At 37.7% G+C, this 13,849-nt stretch overlaps 1 protein-coding gene across 1 annotated transcript in view; it reads right to left on the reverse strand.

The window, feature by feature from the left end:
• The window catches only part of LOC145691698 (odorant receptor coreceptor-like), a 155,548-nt gene that overhangs the window by 114,386 nt on the left and 27,313 nt on the right, over nucleotides 1-13,849 (reverse strand). Inside the window, exon 2 of the mRNA XM_081767037.1 lies at nucleotides 13,054-13,153. Coding sequence (XP_081623163.1) covers nucleotides 13,054-13,153 — 100 coding nt within the window. The remainder of the gene's footprint in view (nucleotides 1-13,053; nucleotides 13,154-13,849) is intronic.

Consider the following 13,849-nt stretch of genomic DNA (forward strand, 5'->3'; position numbering starts at 1 on the left):
GCAAGCCATCGTACGAAATATCATGTCCCAAAACTGTTAATGAAAAATAAGCCAATTTCGTTTTTTCTGGTGCAAGTTTAAGACCACGTTCTCTAATTCGTTGAAATAACTTCTTGGTGAGATTGATAACATCCTCAAAAGTGTTCCCACCCCAAAAAATCATCAAGGTACCCGAAAATTTGTTCAGATTCTAATCCTTCCAATGTCATTTTCACTAATCTGTTTAAACCAGCGGAACTAGTGATAAAGCCCTGTGAGAGTGCTCTAAAACAAAATGAACCAGCTCTTGGGATTGAAAAGGCAGTGACGTGTTGGTATTCTTCCGCGATTTTCACTTGGAAAAAACCACTGAGCAAGTCCGAGCAGCACAGGTAGCGACACTTATTAAGACGCGAAAGAATGTCTTCTATTGACGGTACAGGAAAACTGTCTGGTGCAATGTGTAGGTTGATCGCTCTACAATCCAAACAAAATCTATAAGATCCAGACTTCTTTTTCACGAGAAGAATAGGCGAGTTATAACTCGAGATACATCTCCTAATAACCTTTTGTTTGAGCAAGGTATCAATCTGTTTTTTAACTTCTTCTCTTAAGTGGAAGGGGATAGGAAACTGATTGGTGTGAACTGGGACGTTATCTAGCATTTTAATTTCATGTACGTAGCCCTTGGCCACTCCAAAATCATCCTCTGACCAAGAAAAACAATCTTTATACTCCTCTATAACAGAATAAAACATTTGCTTCTGATCGTCCGAAAGTTGAGGGTTAATGTCCACACGCTTAACATCAAAACCAGCAGGAAAGTTGTTGTTATTTTGTTTACTGGCTAAACCATGATTTTGAAAACTATCTGTATCATTTGGGTAATGTGCACCCGGCCTAATGTCAATAGCTTCACCTAAATGAAGATTTTTCTCTAAACACAACTTTTTGTCGGTTGGGTTGACTACTCTAATGACATGATTAACAGGATCCAGTCTAGACTCATTAACAAAGATTTCGGCTTTAGAACAGATTTTCTCATTGGGTTGCAAAATATTTTTAACTCCCACTAAATCATTAATTTTTCGAACAGGTACTGAAACACTGAAAATTGGTGGCAAAGTAACAGATTTCGCCGTTATGAAATAGGCTTGCATGAGGTTCGCTGTTTGTTCAGAAACTGTGCCTATAGCATGACTTTCAGGTAGCGCGTGATCAGTAGGTTTCCCAAACCTAACTATATGAACTACGTGAATATCCTGGTTAACCCATTACTGCCCCTTGGCAACTTAAGTTGCCACGGCAATTTTTCGTTAGAACGCAGAAATTCATGGATTGACGTTGCAGGTTTTAACCATGAAGTTACTTTGGAGTCTGCTTCGTCATAGCATCGTTGCATTTTCTTTCTATGATATATTGACGTCAGATTAGCACTGTTTTTGGCTACAATGGGTTTTGAGGAGAAAGACTCAACTTGATTGATTTCAAAGACTCCAGAAGGAAGGATTGAAGGTCTGTAAAGGAAGGATTAACTCTATTTTAATAGTTACGTTTTCGCAGTGTGTTTTCTCCCTCAAAATTGTAACTTTCCAAAATGTTCCCTTTTTTGAGTATGTATGTGCCATTTGGCAACTTACGTTGGCTTCCTAAAAAACAAGAAAAAAATAAATCTTTTTCAAAATTATTCTAATTTCTATTTTAGAGTACTATTAAGACCAAATAGTCGAAAAGAAACTTTTCAAAATACCACTCGGGAATTCTGGGCACTAATGGGTTAATAGTAACATGCGGAGGGAGTAACCAATCGTTCCCCAACAAAAAAGAAGATGCAAATTTGTCTACAACTCTAAAGTATGTGTAAATGAATAGCCGTCAATTTTGAACTTCAGCATAGCTAACGTGTTAGTTTCAAGTCCTTTACCCGAGATGCCACGGATAATAGTACGCCTTTTAACAAGTCTAGTGTTCGGAGGAAGGAGTTCCCTAGTGCAAATTGAAATTTGACTCCCAGAGTCCAACAATGCTTTATACTCTTTTTTTCAAATAGTAATTTTGATGCAAGGCAGAATCCTATCCCTAACAATAGGCGTAGTTATCGTTTGGGTCTTAAAAGCAGGTCTCTGACTATTCCCTGAACTATTTCCGCTATGGAAAACATTACCATTATTATTTCCCTTGAATTGTGCCATATTGCACACTAATGCTTTGGCAGGACAGTGTATTTTATTATTCACGTGAGACGTACTAAGATTCTGTTTGCGCTTGTTTTGTTCGTTCTTAGGAATAACAGAAGTATTCGTCGCAGAGCCCATTCTATCATGCATATTATTATTATTATTAGCACTTTTGCATTCAGAGGAACGAAAACAAGAAAAAAAGTTACATTTCTGTTGAGGAGGCGAGATAGAATCTACAGACTGTTGAGTACCGCATTCTTTCTCAGCGGATAAGATATCATAATGCAAACGTGCAAGCATTTCTTTTTTTTCTTGTTGTTCTTCGAGAGGAAATGAAACATGAGAATTATCGCGCAATGAAACATCAGCTATCTTAGCGATAAATTCCGGTGTACTAAACTGCAAGATTTGTTCTTTCGAATTGGCTTTAATGAGCGTCTTGTAATTCACTATTAGCTCAGCTGACTGTTCTTGTAATAAAAGCTCACATAGCGCATCAACGGATGGAAACAATTTGTTGCATGTAAGCTTAAAATACTGAGGCAATAACACTTCAATAAGGAAATTAATTTGTTGTTGAATAGGCATGGCTTCATCAAAACTAAGTATGAGATATAGCTTTTCATAAATATATGTCATAATAGGTTCCCCCTTTTTTGATCTCTGGAACGAATAGTATGTTCCGTCACCTTCTTAACCACAAAACCACCAAATAATGTGATCACTCGTCTCTTTATATCTACATACGACAGATTCACAAATTCGTCTGTCCTAGTTAAAGCTAGAAACCACGCCAAGGCTCCGTCCCGTAATAGATATGGAAGCAAATGACGCTTCTTTACTGCATTGAACTCATAAATGACGCAGTAAGATTCGAAATACTCAAAAAAACGAATAACGTCTTCCCCATACTTGCCGTGAAAAAATGTGGGGCGCACAATAGAATCTAGAGAGGTAAGACGAGCTTGTGCCATAATGTTAATATTCACCATTTTCACTAAATATCTCTAAATAATGTAACTAAAATGCACATAAAACAAAATAACACAACAAGTTGAGAGGGTGGAGGGAGGGTGGTAAAACAAATAGAATTTCATCAAATTCTAACGGTGGGCGGCAAACAAACTAAAGCAAAATAAATCGAGTGTCGCAGATATGTGTGCATCCACACAAGTTAAAACCACATCTCCGCCATGTGCAGTCGCCCCTTGTCGGTCTGAGAGCTCAGGTAGTGCATTTGTAAATAACGTATTTGGGGATTTCAGATCCGACAAGTTGTGCCCAGGATTTCGTAAATATACAACTTAACAAAACATGAGGTACGGGATCCAACCTGGGTTGCATTTAAATGAAATCCAACACGTACAAAAGAAACAGACTGTGATGTTAAAGGGGGTGAAAATGGGCAAGAAGGGAGTAACTTTCGGGATAGGTTAATCTACTCGCACTTACTTGCAGGTCTGATCGTTGTCCTCTCGACGATTCCTCCAACAGGCCGACGTCCGTGTATCCTTCTGTTTGGCTGGCTGGTCGTTCAAGTAACCAAGGTTAAGAGTCGGCGAAACCCGGACTGAGTAACCAACTTCACGAAGACCGCAACTTTAGTTAAACTTAAAAACTTCTTCTCAAAAAGCAATACATCGTCGTAGATGGCTATCTGGCGTTAGCCGAAACAAAGGTGCTCTATGGGACAGAGCAAGGCTATCAAACGTAAATTTCAAAATGGAGCCCGCGGTCTACATTCTAACTCGTCTCTCGCTTCATGTCGACTGTCCCTTCCAAAAGTCTTTCAATCGATTTTGTATGGCGTTCTTTCCGGGTTCATGTCCTGGGTTATTCGCTCTGATTTGCGTCTCGATGAAGAAAGTGCATACTTGTAGACAGCCAAACAGAAGGACAGATGTTGAAGAATGGCTTTTATACTATTTAAGCCACGTATCATATAAATTTGTCGAATTTAGTTTTTCCTTATAATCATACTTTCTTCTCTCCTTTCCTAGCTTGAAAGCAAAAATAGACATAAGGCAGTAGAAGGCAATATTTTATACATAGCTTAGTCTAGTTTTCTTTCAACGAAAAATAATTTAAATCTCAAGTAGGGCATTTTCAACGAACTTACAATGTTCATTACTGAGTTATCTATGTTTGTGTGTCTATGTTATTTGCTTTTTTGTTTAATTTCGAGCCCTCCCTTCAATAGAACATCAAAACCTATTTAGAAGAAGTGATGGAATTTTTCACATTCACTCTTACTGTTCCCAAGATATTGGTAAAAAAAATCCTATTTCGGGACAGTTTAGGAGATATATCTCTGGAACCATAAGTCATAGACAGTTAATCAATACATAATTGGATGGTGAAAATTTAGTACCAAGTGGAAACCACTAGCCACTGATCAACTGGCCATCATTTTCCAGATATTGACTAAAAAAGTTTGGATTTCGAGCCGTAAATGACAGAGGAAAGACATTTTGAGAATATTTCGAGTCCTTTATATTGAGCATGTATCTTCGTGAAAAACATATAGTAGAACGTTTTAACAGAGCTCTTAAACAAAACATGTCGAAAAAATTTAGTACTCAAGGAAATTATAAGTGGGTAGATATATTACAGGGATTGTTTAATGAGTATAATAATCAAGTACATAGAACAATTGGTATAAAACCTGTAGAAGTTAATAAGATTTTCTTTACAAGTTCGTTCTGGCAATGCTCTTGGAGATTTCTCAACTGTTTATCGTTGTTATTGTTCCGACTTTATTTGAAAAATATACTAAAGTTACCTTCTGATAGTCTAATTCTCTCCCACGTTTTCGCCGCCATACCAAGATGGACATTTCTTGATGTTTTGTTTTACACAAATACAGGATGAGTCAAAACGGACTTTACAAATTCGAAAGCATATTCATATGTATTAAAATAATTTATTGAATCAATATAAGTATATCAATATAAGTGTCAATTTGTAGCATAACATTTCAACTTTGACTCGCTTAGTACCGTAGTACATTCCATCACTCTGAGCGCCACAGTAGTGCGTTCTTAAAATGGCGACTTTCACTGACGCTGAGCGTGGTTGGTGTGTGTTGTTATTTCATGAAACGAATTCAACAGCTGTTAAGCGTAGATTTCGTACAGAACAGGGCAAGGCCTACAATCTACACTTTGCACAAGAACTTGTTGAGACTGGTTGTTCTATTCGTCATGTGAAAGCACGAAGTCACCTGCCCGTTGCTGCAACTGTTGTCGAACAGGTACTGCAAAGCTTTGCCCGTAATCCCAAGAAATCAACTTGTGGTGGGTCGCACGAGACAGGAATTCCACAAAAGTCAGTTTCACGATTGATACGTAAACGTTTACCATAGAGATTTACAATGGTTCAATAAATTACATACATAGATACCAAGGTTGCTCGTGGAGAATTCTGTGTGGAAATGTTGGATCGGATAGAGGAAGACGAGACTTTCCTTAATACAAATATCTTGAAATATCTTCAGGGATGAGAGTGCATTTAATATCAGTGGCAGATGAACACCCACAACTGTTGAAACTGGGGCAGCAAAAACCCATATCAAACCATTGAAAACGTTCGCAACAGTTAAAATGTAAATGTATATTTTGTGCCCTTAACAAATTTAACGTGTACTGTTCTTTTTTCATGGAGGATACTGTCACTGGTATCGTGTATCTTGATATGTTAGAGCTTTTATTTAATTACTCAGATAGATAATAAGAAACAACAACAAGACATGACCAAATATTTCCAACAAGACGGCACATCGCATCATTTCCTCAAAAAAAGTTTCAGATTTCCTTGATATTTACTTCTTCCCAATCGGGAACCGGTCAAAACCCCCACAGCCAAAACACCCACACTCAAGAAATGTCAAAACGCCCACACAAACGGTCATAACCCCCACACAAATGGACAAATCTCCCAAACACACGAACGGTCATAACCCCCACAGCCAAAACCCCCACACTCAAGAAATGTCAAAACGCCCACACGATCGGTCATAACCCCCACACAAATGGACAAATCTCCCAAATACACGAACGGTCATAACCCCCACAGCCAAAAACCCCACACATTTTAATCGGTCATAACCTCCAACGGTCATAACTCCCACACAAATGGACAAAACAGCCACACATAGCAACGGTCACAATCCCCACATAAATGGACAAAAACCCCACACAAATGGACAAAACTCCCACACAATCGGTCAAATCTCCCACACTCTGAAATGATCCTGGTTGTATGTCTTGCCCTTGTACTTTTTAATAACATTTTTTATTCCACTTAAACCGATGTTGCAACTATTCTTCTTGCACTGTTTTGTAATGACGGAAACACTAAAGTGGGCGTCGTAAAGAGCCGCAACAAAGACGTGCAATCACGATATTTTCAGAGTGTGGGGGATTTGTCCGATTGTGTGGGGGTTTTGTCCATTTGTGTGGGGGTTTTGTCCATTTATGTGGAGATTGTGACCGTTGCTATGTGTGGGAGTTTTGTCCATTTGTGTGGGGGTTATGACCAATCGTGTGGGCGTTTTGACATTTCTTGAGTGTGGGGGTTTTGGCTGTGGGGGTTTTGACCGTTCGTGCGTTTGGTGGATTTGTCCATTTGTGTGGGAGTTATGACCGATCCTGTGGGCGTTTTGACATTTCTTGAGTGTGGGGGTTTTGGCTGTGGGGGTTTTGACCTAGACCCCTTCAATCTGTGGATTGGCCGTGTAGCTCCAATTGCATGGCCACCTCGTTCCTCACCTATCGGGTTCTTCCTGTGAGGTTTCGTTAAAGATCGAGCGTATGCTCCACCCTAACAGACAATTGTGCAGACCTCAGAAATAATCTACTCCGCCGCTGCAAAAGTTACGATCGCGTAGTGAGGACAATTGTGGGAAAAAATTGCGTTCAGCATTGTATAACATAAGCGTTGAGCTGTTCAGTTTAATACGATAAGAAATGTAGACCATAATAACTTTGACTTATACAATACTTTCAATTTGTTACGGTCTTAAAATTATAAATCAAAATATCACCATATACCCCTGCAAGAGTTAACAGAAGTACGATGTTTCTACTAATACAGTAAATTATCTTGAAATGGTATATAAAATAAAAAGCAATCTAAAGTCTACAAGGTATAATTATTTCCTAGCAAATTGGTTTCAGTTACACTAAACAAAATCAAATAAAATATCTTACTATCTATAAGTAAAAAATATATGCTCATATTAGAAAGTCTCGGAACCGAAGTCAAAATACAGAAGAAAGATTTGTAAGCAAGAAAAGACATTTGTAAACCTAACCCTCCCACCTTCCGCTACAAACAATTTTAGCATATTAATGATAAAGTACTTTGTTTTTACTGATGTGTACCACAATTACTTTTATTTGTTCTGAACAGTATCATGAGAAATTAAGAAAACAACGTGAGGGGCACATTCATGCTCCCTCCACCACATCGTACAATCGTTTACATAGGCTCATTTGAAATACTTTTGTTTGTACCAGATTACACTGTACTTTCTCTCACCGTCTTAGATTATGAGAAACTAACAGAAGAAACTGGGGGCCAGTTCAAGCAGGCCCTGAAATGAAGTGTTAAAACACGGTATACATGACTTTTGTACACCATATGAAAGTACTTGGTTAGTACCAATCGTACCACAATTAGTTTTAGTTTAATCGTATTAGATTATTAGAAATTAGGAGAACAAAACTGACGGGTGCGTGAACCTGGCCCACCACCACCTTATACAAACGATTTAATCGGTTCATTTGAAGAATTTTTGAACCGGATTGTACCGTACCGGATTGTTGTTTTTACCACCTTAGATTATGAGAAATTAACAGAACACACTGGGTGCTAAGTTCAAGCAGGCCCTCAAATCAGGTGTTAAAATCAAATCAGACCGGTTACACGTGACTTGTACCCACATGAAACTATTTGGTTAGTACCGGATTTTACCACAATGAGATTTTTTGAACTATGCTAAGCTATGAGAAATTGAGAAAACTAAATTAGGGGCTGTGTATAACCGTATAAACCGTATAACCGTATAAACGGTATAAACTATATCAGTGTAAAGCTCAGAAGAAGCCATTCTCATCATTATTGCAAAAAGATTACCAAAATTATTTTGGCTATAAGATCGACGATCAGGATAAGATTTAGGCGCTAATCATTTGTCTTAATTTCTGTTCGAGGACCCTGACAGTTGGCTAAAGTGTACCAACAAATGTATGATTTTTGATATCCCCATGTTGTCGCGTGCACCTAATAACCATTTTGACAATTATTATTGTTATATGGGGAGGGCCGCAGTGGCTCAGCGGTAGAGCGTTAACTTCCAGTGGGTAGGGTCCCTAGTTCGATGCCCGTTCAAGCCAAGTGAACTTTATGGTAGACAAACACTTTGTACGTGAGTTTTCTTGGAGTTCTTCCGTTTCCTCCCACTTCCTTCATTCCACCATATCACTCATCTCTCATCATCACTGTTTCCTTTAGCCTAGCGGCATAAACATGGGACGTAAAACTCAAAGATTTCATTTTTTTATTTTTATGTGGTGAACATCACTGGAGTTTTCCGTAAATCAAAGTTTCAAAAAGGCTATCCATGGGTACCTTCTGTTTTGAAACCTATCACTCATAATGATACAGTACCAAGAAAAAAATCCCAAGCTTCCACAGGGATACGTGGTTAGCGTACGCGTGTTTTACATGGAGATCTGGGTTCGTTTCCGTTGGTAACTCGTGGCACGGATTACACGTTAAGCTGTAGGTCCACGTCTTATGTAGCCGCGCTGATGACAGGGGTGCTAAACTAAAAATCAAATCAATAAAAGAACTACGGAACATTTTACTGAGAAATCGGAATTGGAAAAGATTTAAACAGATGCGAGTTCATACATGCAGAAAGACGAAGAATTTTCAGTATTGTCAAGCACAGAACCACATTTGATCACTCATTCGGAGTTGAACGACCTTCTTCGTGACAGACCTATTGAAAACTAAATCGCATATACTTGGGTCAATACTGCAACAGTGTAATCGTTCGAACAGAGTAACAAAAGTGTCGAGTATTTTAGGAAGAAAGAGTCGACTAATTCAAGCTATTATAAAATTTTCAACGAATGGAAATTTAGTATAGTATAACAAAGTAAAAGAATTAAAGGATCAAGTATTTTTACAATGTTTTCATGCCGACTGGATGCTTTTTACTGACTCTTGGAAACTAGGTTAAATGCGGTTTTAGCAGACAACGGAAACAATATGCTATCAATACTCTTTCCTGTGCACTTCATATAAAAGAAAGATATGGTAACCTTAAAAGTATGTTGCATAAACTATGCTATGAAAATCATCTCTAGGACACGTACAGACTTGAAAATTGTAGTGTCGTTGACTGGATTGTAAGCGGGTACAGAGTACCAAATTCTTCTGATTCATCTGTGAATGAGACAGCCAAACAACGGATAAATATTATTGTAAACAGTGGCCACTCCAGAAAGAATACATTTCTGCTCAGAAAAATGTAACAGAAGAGGCTTTGGTGGAGAGATCTAAAATATTACCGTCCCTTCATATTATTTTCCAAAGCAATAGATAAATAAGGGAAAGAGTGTGTAGTAAGGCAGTTATTTGAAGACACTCACATGGAAAATGCATTGAACGATACAGAAACAAGAGTATGAAGTGCATTTGTAGATGTGTGCAAGAATATTTTAGGAAATAAACAAAAAAGGATGAGATTTGTGAAGTAGGTATGGTGGAATTGATTTCCTTGCACTTCAGGCGTGGAAAACCCGAGTTCTATTCTCGGCGGGACCTCATGTGGTTGGAATTCCACGTTAATCAGTAGGTCCACGTCTCATGTAGCGTCGCTGCACAAAGGGATGCTAAATTCAAAATCAAATGAAATCAAATTCTTGCGCTTCAATTTAAGATACAACATGTCTGTAAAACTACGCGTCCTTCATTCCCCATTTAGACTTTTTCCCAGATAATGTGAGGTCAGTGTTTGATTAACATAGTGGAAGATTCTATCAAGAGGAAATGAAATGAAATCTTCCAACTTACCGTCCAGTGGTTATGTGCTTTAGGCTTAAGAAACGAATGATTAAGAGAAGTGAATGATAATGGAAGAATTTGGTAGGATGAGATGGAGAAGGAAACGGGAGTACCCCGATAATACTCAAGGATAGGATATTGTCCAACACAAACTTATTTCGCCGAGTATAAAATCAGGGAATCCACAAAACCGAAGTAAGCTTTTTACCACTGAGCCACTGTGTCTCCCTAAGTTTTCGTCAAGATGTTACCAAAATGAAAAATTGTCAGAGTGGTAAATGTGGGCAACATACAGTATGTTAGCAGATTACTGCTGGAACATTCTGAAGGTGACACCAAAAAGGAAATAAAAAAAGCAGAAAACGACAATACAAGATTCTCTAGAGAATTAATTTTGTGATAGACAACATACTATCTATGGGTTTTCTCGAGGTATACCTGTTTCCTCCCACATCCCAATCTACCAATTATTACATTATCATTCACTTTCGCTTTAATCATCTGCATCATTCCATAAGTAAAAATGTACCGAATGTCTAAAATTGAAATTTCAAAACACTAATTAAATGTGCTCAGAACGGCCCTACTAGGAGAATGATGATAATGACTATGATCTTTGGGAAACGGTGGGTTATATAATTATTTGGTCATCTTGTTCGAATTTAAGGCTACCGAATTAGTTTCAAACTCCAAAAAAATATGTCAAGGAGATATTCTTCGTATTTTCGCAGACCAATGCAATTATATTGAGACATTTGAACTTTTTATAGAAAATTTAATAATAACTGGAAACTGAGTTCATAAATGAAGTACACAGTGTGTACTTTAAATTTCACACACGGTTACACTTTCTGTGGTATCAGAATTATAGGAACATGATATCGCTGGTGTTGGAGGTCACGCCTCTCTACCTTTTCACTCACAGCTGAGAGCTATCGAAAAAGGTATGGTTCCCAATCATCTCCTCCACCTGGACACATATCATGCTTTGTCAATTGTTATTTGAACTTAGGAAGATTTAAATAACAAATTGATGGGCAATGTGGTCGGTTACGTACGAGCTATCAAAATGTCAAAGTGTCAAAATTGATTGAAGTATTCTTTTTGTCTTTTCTACCACTTGTACCTATTGCGAGGGAAAGCTCACTACTTCGACATTGGATGCGAAGCACAACCTGTAACCTACAACCTCGCTTTGATGAAGGAATAGAATTTACAAAACAAAGTGATTACTCAAATAGCAATTACCTTTACTATTTATATTTTCCTTTAAGATTATTACTGCATTTAGTATTGCACTTTGATTATCACGACTTAAGAACCTTCAAAATATGTAAGAACACTACGTAAGAAAATACACAACAACACTTACAACACTTACACTATATACGGCCGTTAAAATAAGAATATCAGATGTTAACTTTTAAGAATCTCAACTAACTATTTCTGGTTTTCTCTTTTATATTAACAGTAGGTTGTGCACATTTATTAATATTTAAGTAGCTTGTTAAAAATGAGTTATGCGTAAGCAATTAGCTCGCTGTTAGTCTTTTTTTTATTTTTACAATGGTACTTTACTAGCTGGCGTGCTTATTGAACATATTATATTATCCTTTCAATATGACTCTTTAAACGATATTCCTCTGGCGATCCTAACACTGGATTCTTCCTCTAATATCAGAAATGAAATTTTGTAGCTACTTACAATTTTCTTCCGTGTTGTAACTTATGGCACGGCTCATCCTCTTCCACTGCTTCGGCAACGAGTCCTTCGAAGAATCCTGAAAACGCTGCGTAAGATGACTGCACACTGAGTTCGGCCAATCGGCACTCAAAAACTTTTTCCAGACGACTGAGTAATTAAAACTGTGTTCGGGCGTTGATTGTGATTAACTATACAAATTCACGATTAAGAACGTGTGAAATGGCCTTTAGCATGACTTTCGGGTATTAGGCCTATTGGTGGATAACTAATTCTTCGAGCCCTTTATATGGGTGGGTGATTTCACACACACGATTCGTAGTCGTTGCCCGACTTCCCTCCCGCGATGGAGGTTTCGATGCTTGTCGACCGACTAACTTGTGCTGCTTCTTCTGGTCACCGTGGGTCACATGACTAGCAACCACTCACCCAATATAACATTGTGCACTATTGGTTGATGACCAAAAATTGTCCAATCACAAATTAGTTTAGATGTCTCTTAGGTAAATGAGGCGACTTGCCAATTTTCGTTCGCATGGGAACTGAAGTAGAAAGAGTATCTCAGCAACTTTTCTAACAAAGAGTTATTGTTCTACGCACACAATAAGGATAAAGTTAATTTTTGTGTCTTTAGGTCTAAATTGACGATAAGATGGATTTCACTGTTACCAACAACTCGTGTCCTTTTCACTAGAATTGGTTGGGAAAACTAGCAAAGTAAACGTTTCAACTTTCTTGCTTGGATGAGCATCCCGCTGTCGATAGAAAACACAGAAATTTTAATTCATGTATAGTCTTAACTCCCTTGTATCAGTGGAATCGTGGAATTCTTTGTATTACTCATGGATTTATATAAAAGTCAACTACTTCATCAAGAGTGTAACAAGAGTCCCGTCATTAGGAGTATTAATGATTTAGTTTGAGGAAGAAGGGGTAAGTGTCTCCGACGACCAAATTTGTATGATTTCCATTATACATATCTCTAAATCAGGGGGTTGGGCAATTACTCCTCTGAAAGCCGAAATAACCATTGAGACCCTTGTCTATAAAGAATTGCTAAATTAGTTTAGAATAATAGAATATTAAGCTATACAAAATAATCATAACACTCACCGCAAATACTATGTACGACATCATGCACAATATACAGCCAGATGACAATATGACAGTTACAAGGATATCCGCCAGACGAGCTTCAACAGCGGAGGTCAATCTGAAATATGAACCAAAAATAACATATATTCAAGGAATACATAGAATATTGACTTAAATTGGTTCGGTTTGTGAAATCAAATCTATTCAATTTCAGAGTATGTTCAAGTATGCAATTCATAACAAAAATAATGACAAACCTGACGAAAATGTGACTTAAGTATTCGGTAACAGCGATGTATCACTAGTATTATCACGAACAGATAATATTTATTTATTTACTAGCAGGATGTCCGTTCTCGCACAGTGAAAATACGTTGTAATTTGGAAATAGTGTGCACCCAAATCTGTCACCAATCAACTTAGGAACCCCAAAAACTCTGAACGAGATACATATATTGGTCATTTTCAGTTATTTTTACATATCACTATCCGCCGCTAAGAGTACTGATGGGGCTGAATTTTGATTTTGAAAGTATCGGAAGTATCACTATTCATCTTAGCGATCCTGGAAACTATGGGATAGACACTAATATCGGACATTTTCGTTCAGTTTTATATATTTCCCACGTCCTCAAGTAACTGACCTAAATTTGGATTTAAACGCCATCGCAAATGCCACTGTTCATCTCACCGACCGTGAAAACTATGGATTCGACACTAATATCTGTCACTTTAGAACATTTGTTATATCTTCTCTCATCTCCCTCCCCTATGTACTATCGCCAAAGTAAAATTATAAAAGCTATACCAGACC

Source organism: Thermobia domestica, chromosome 8 (genome assembly GCF_964235325.1).
Source record: "Thermobia domestica chromosome 8, izTheDome1.hap1.1, whole genome shotgun sequence".
Classification (NCBI taxonomy): domain Eukaryota; kingdom Metazoa; phylum Arthropoda; class Insecta; order Zygentoma; family Lepismatidae; genus Thermobia; species Thermobia domestica.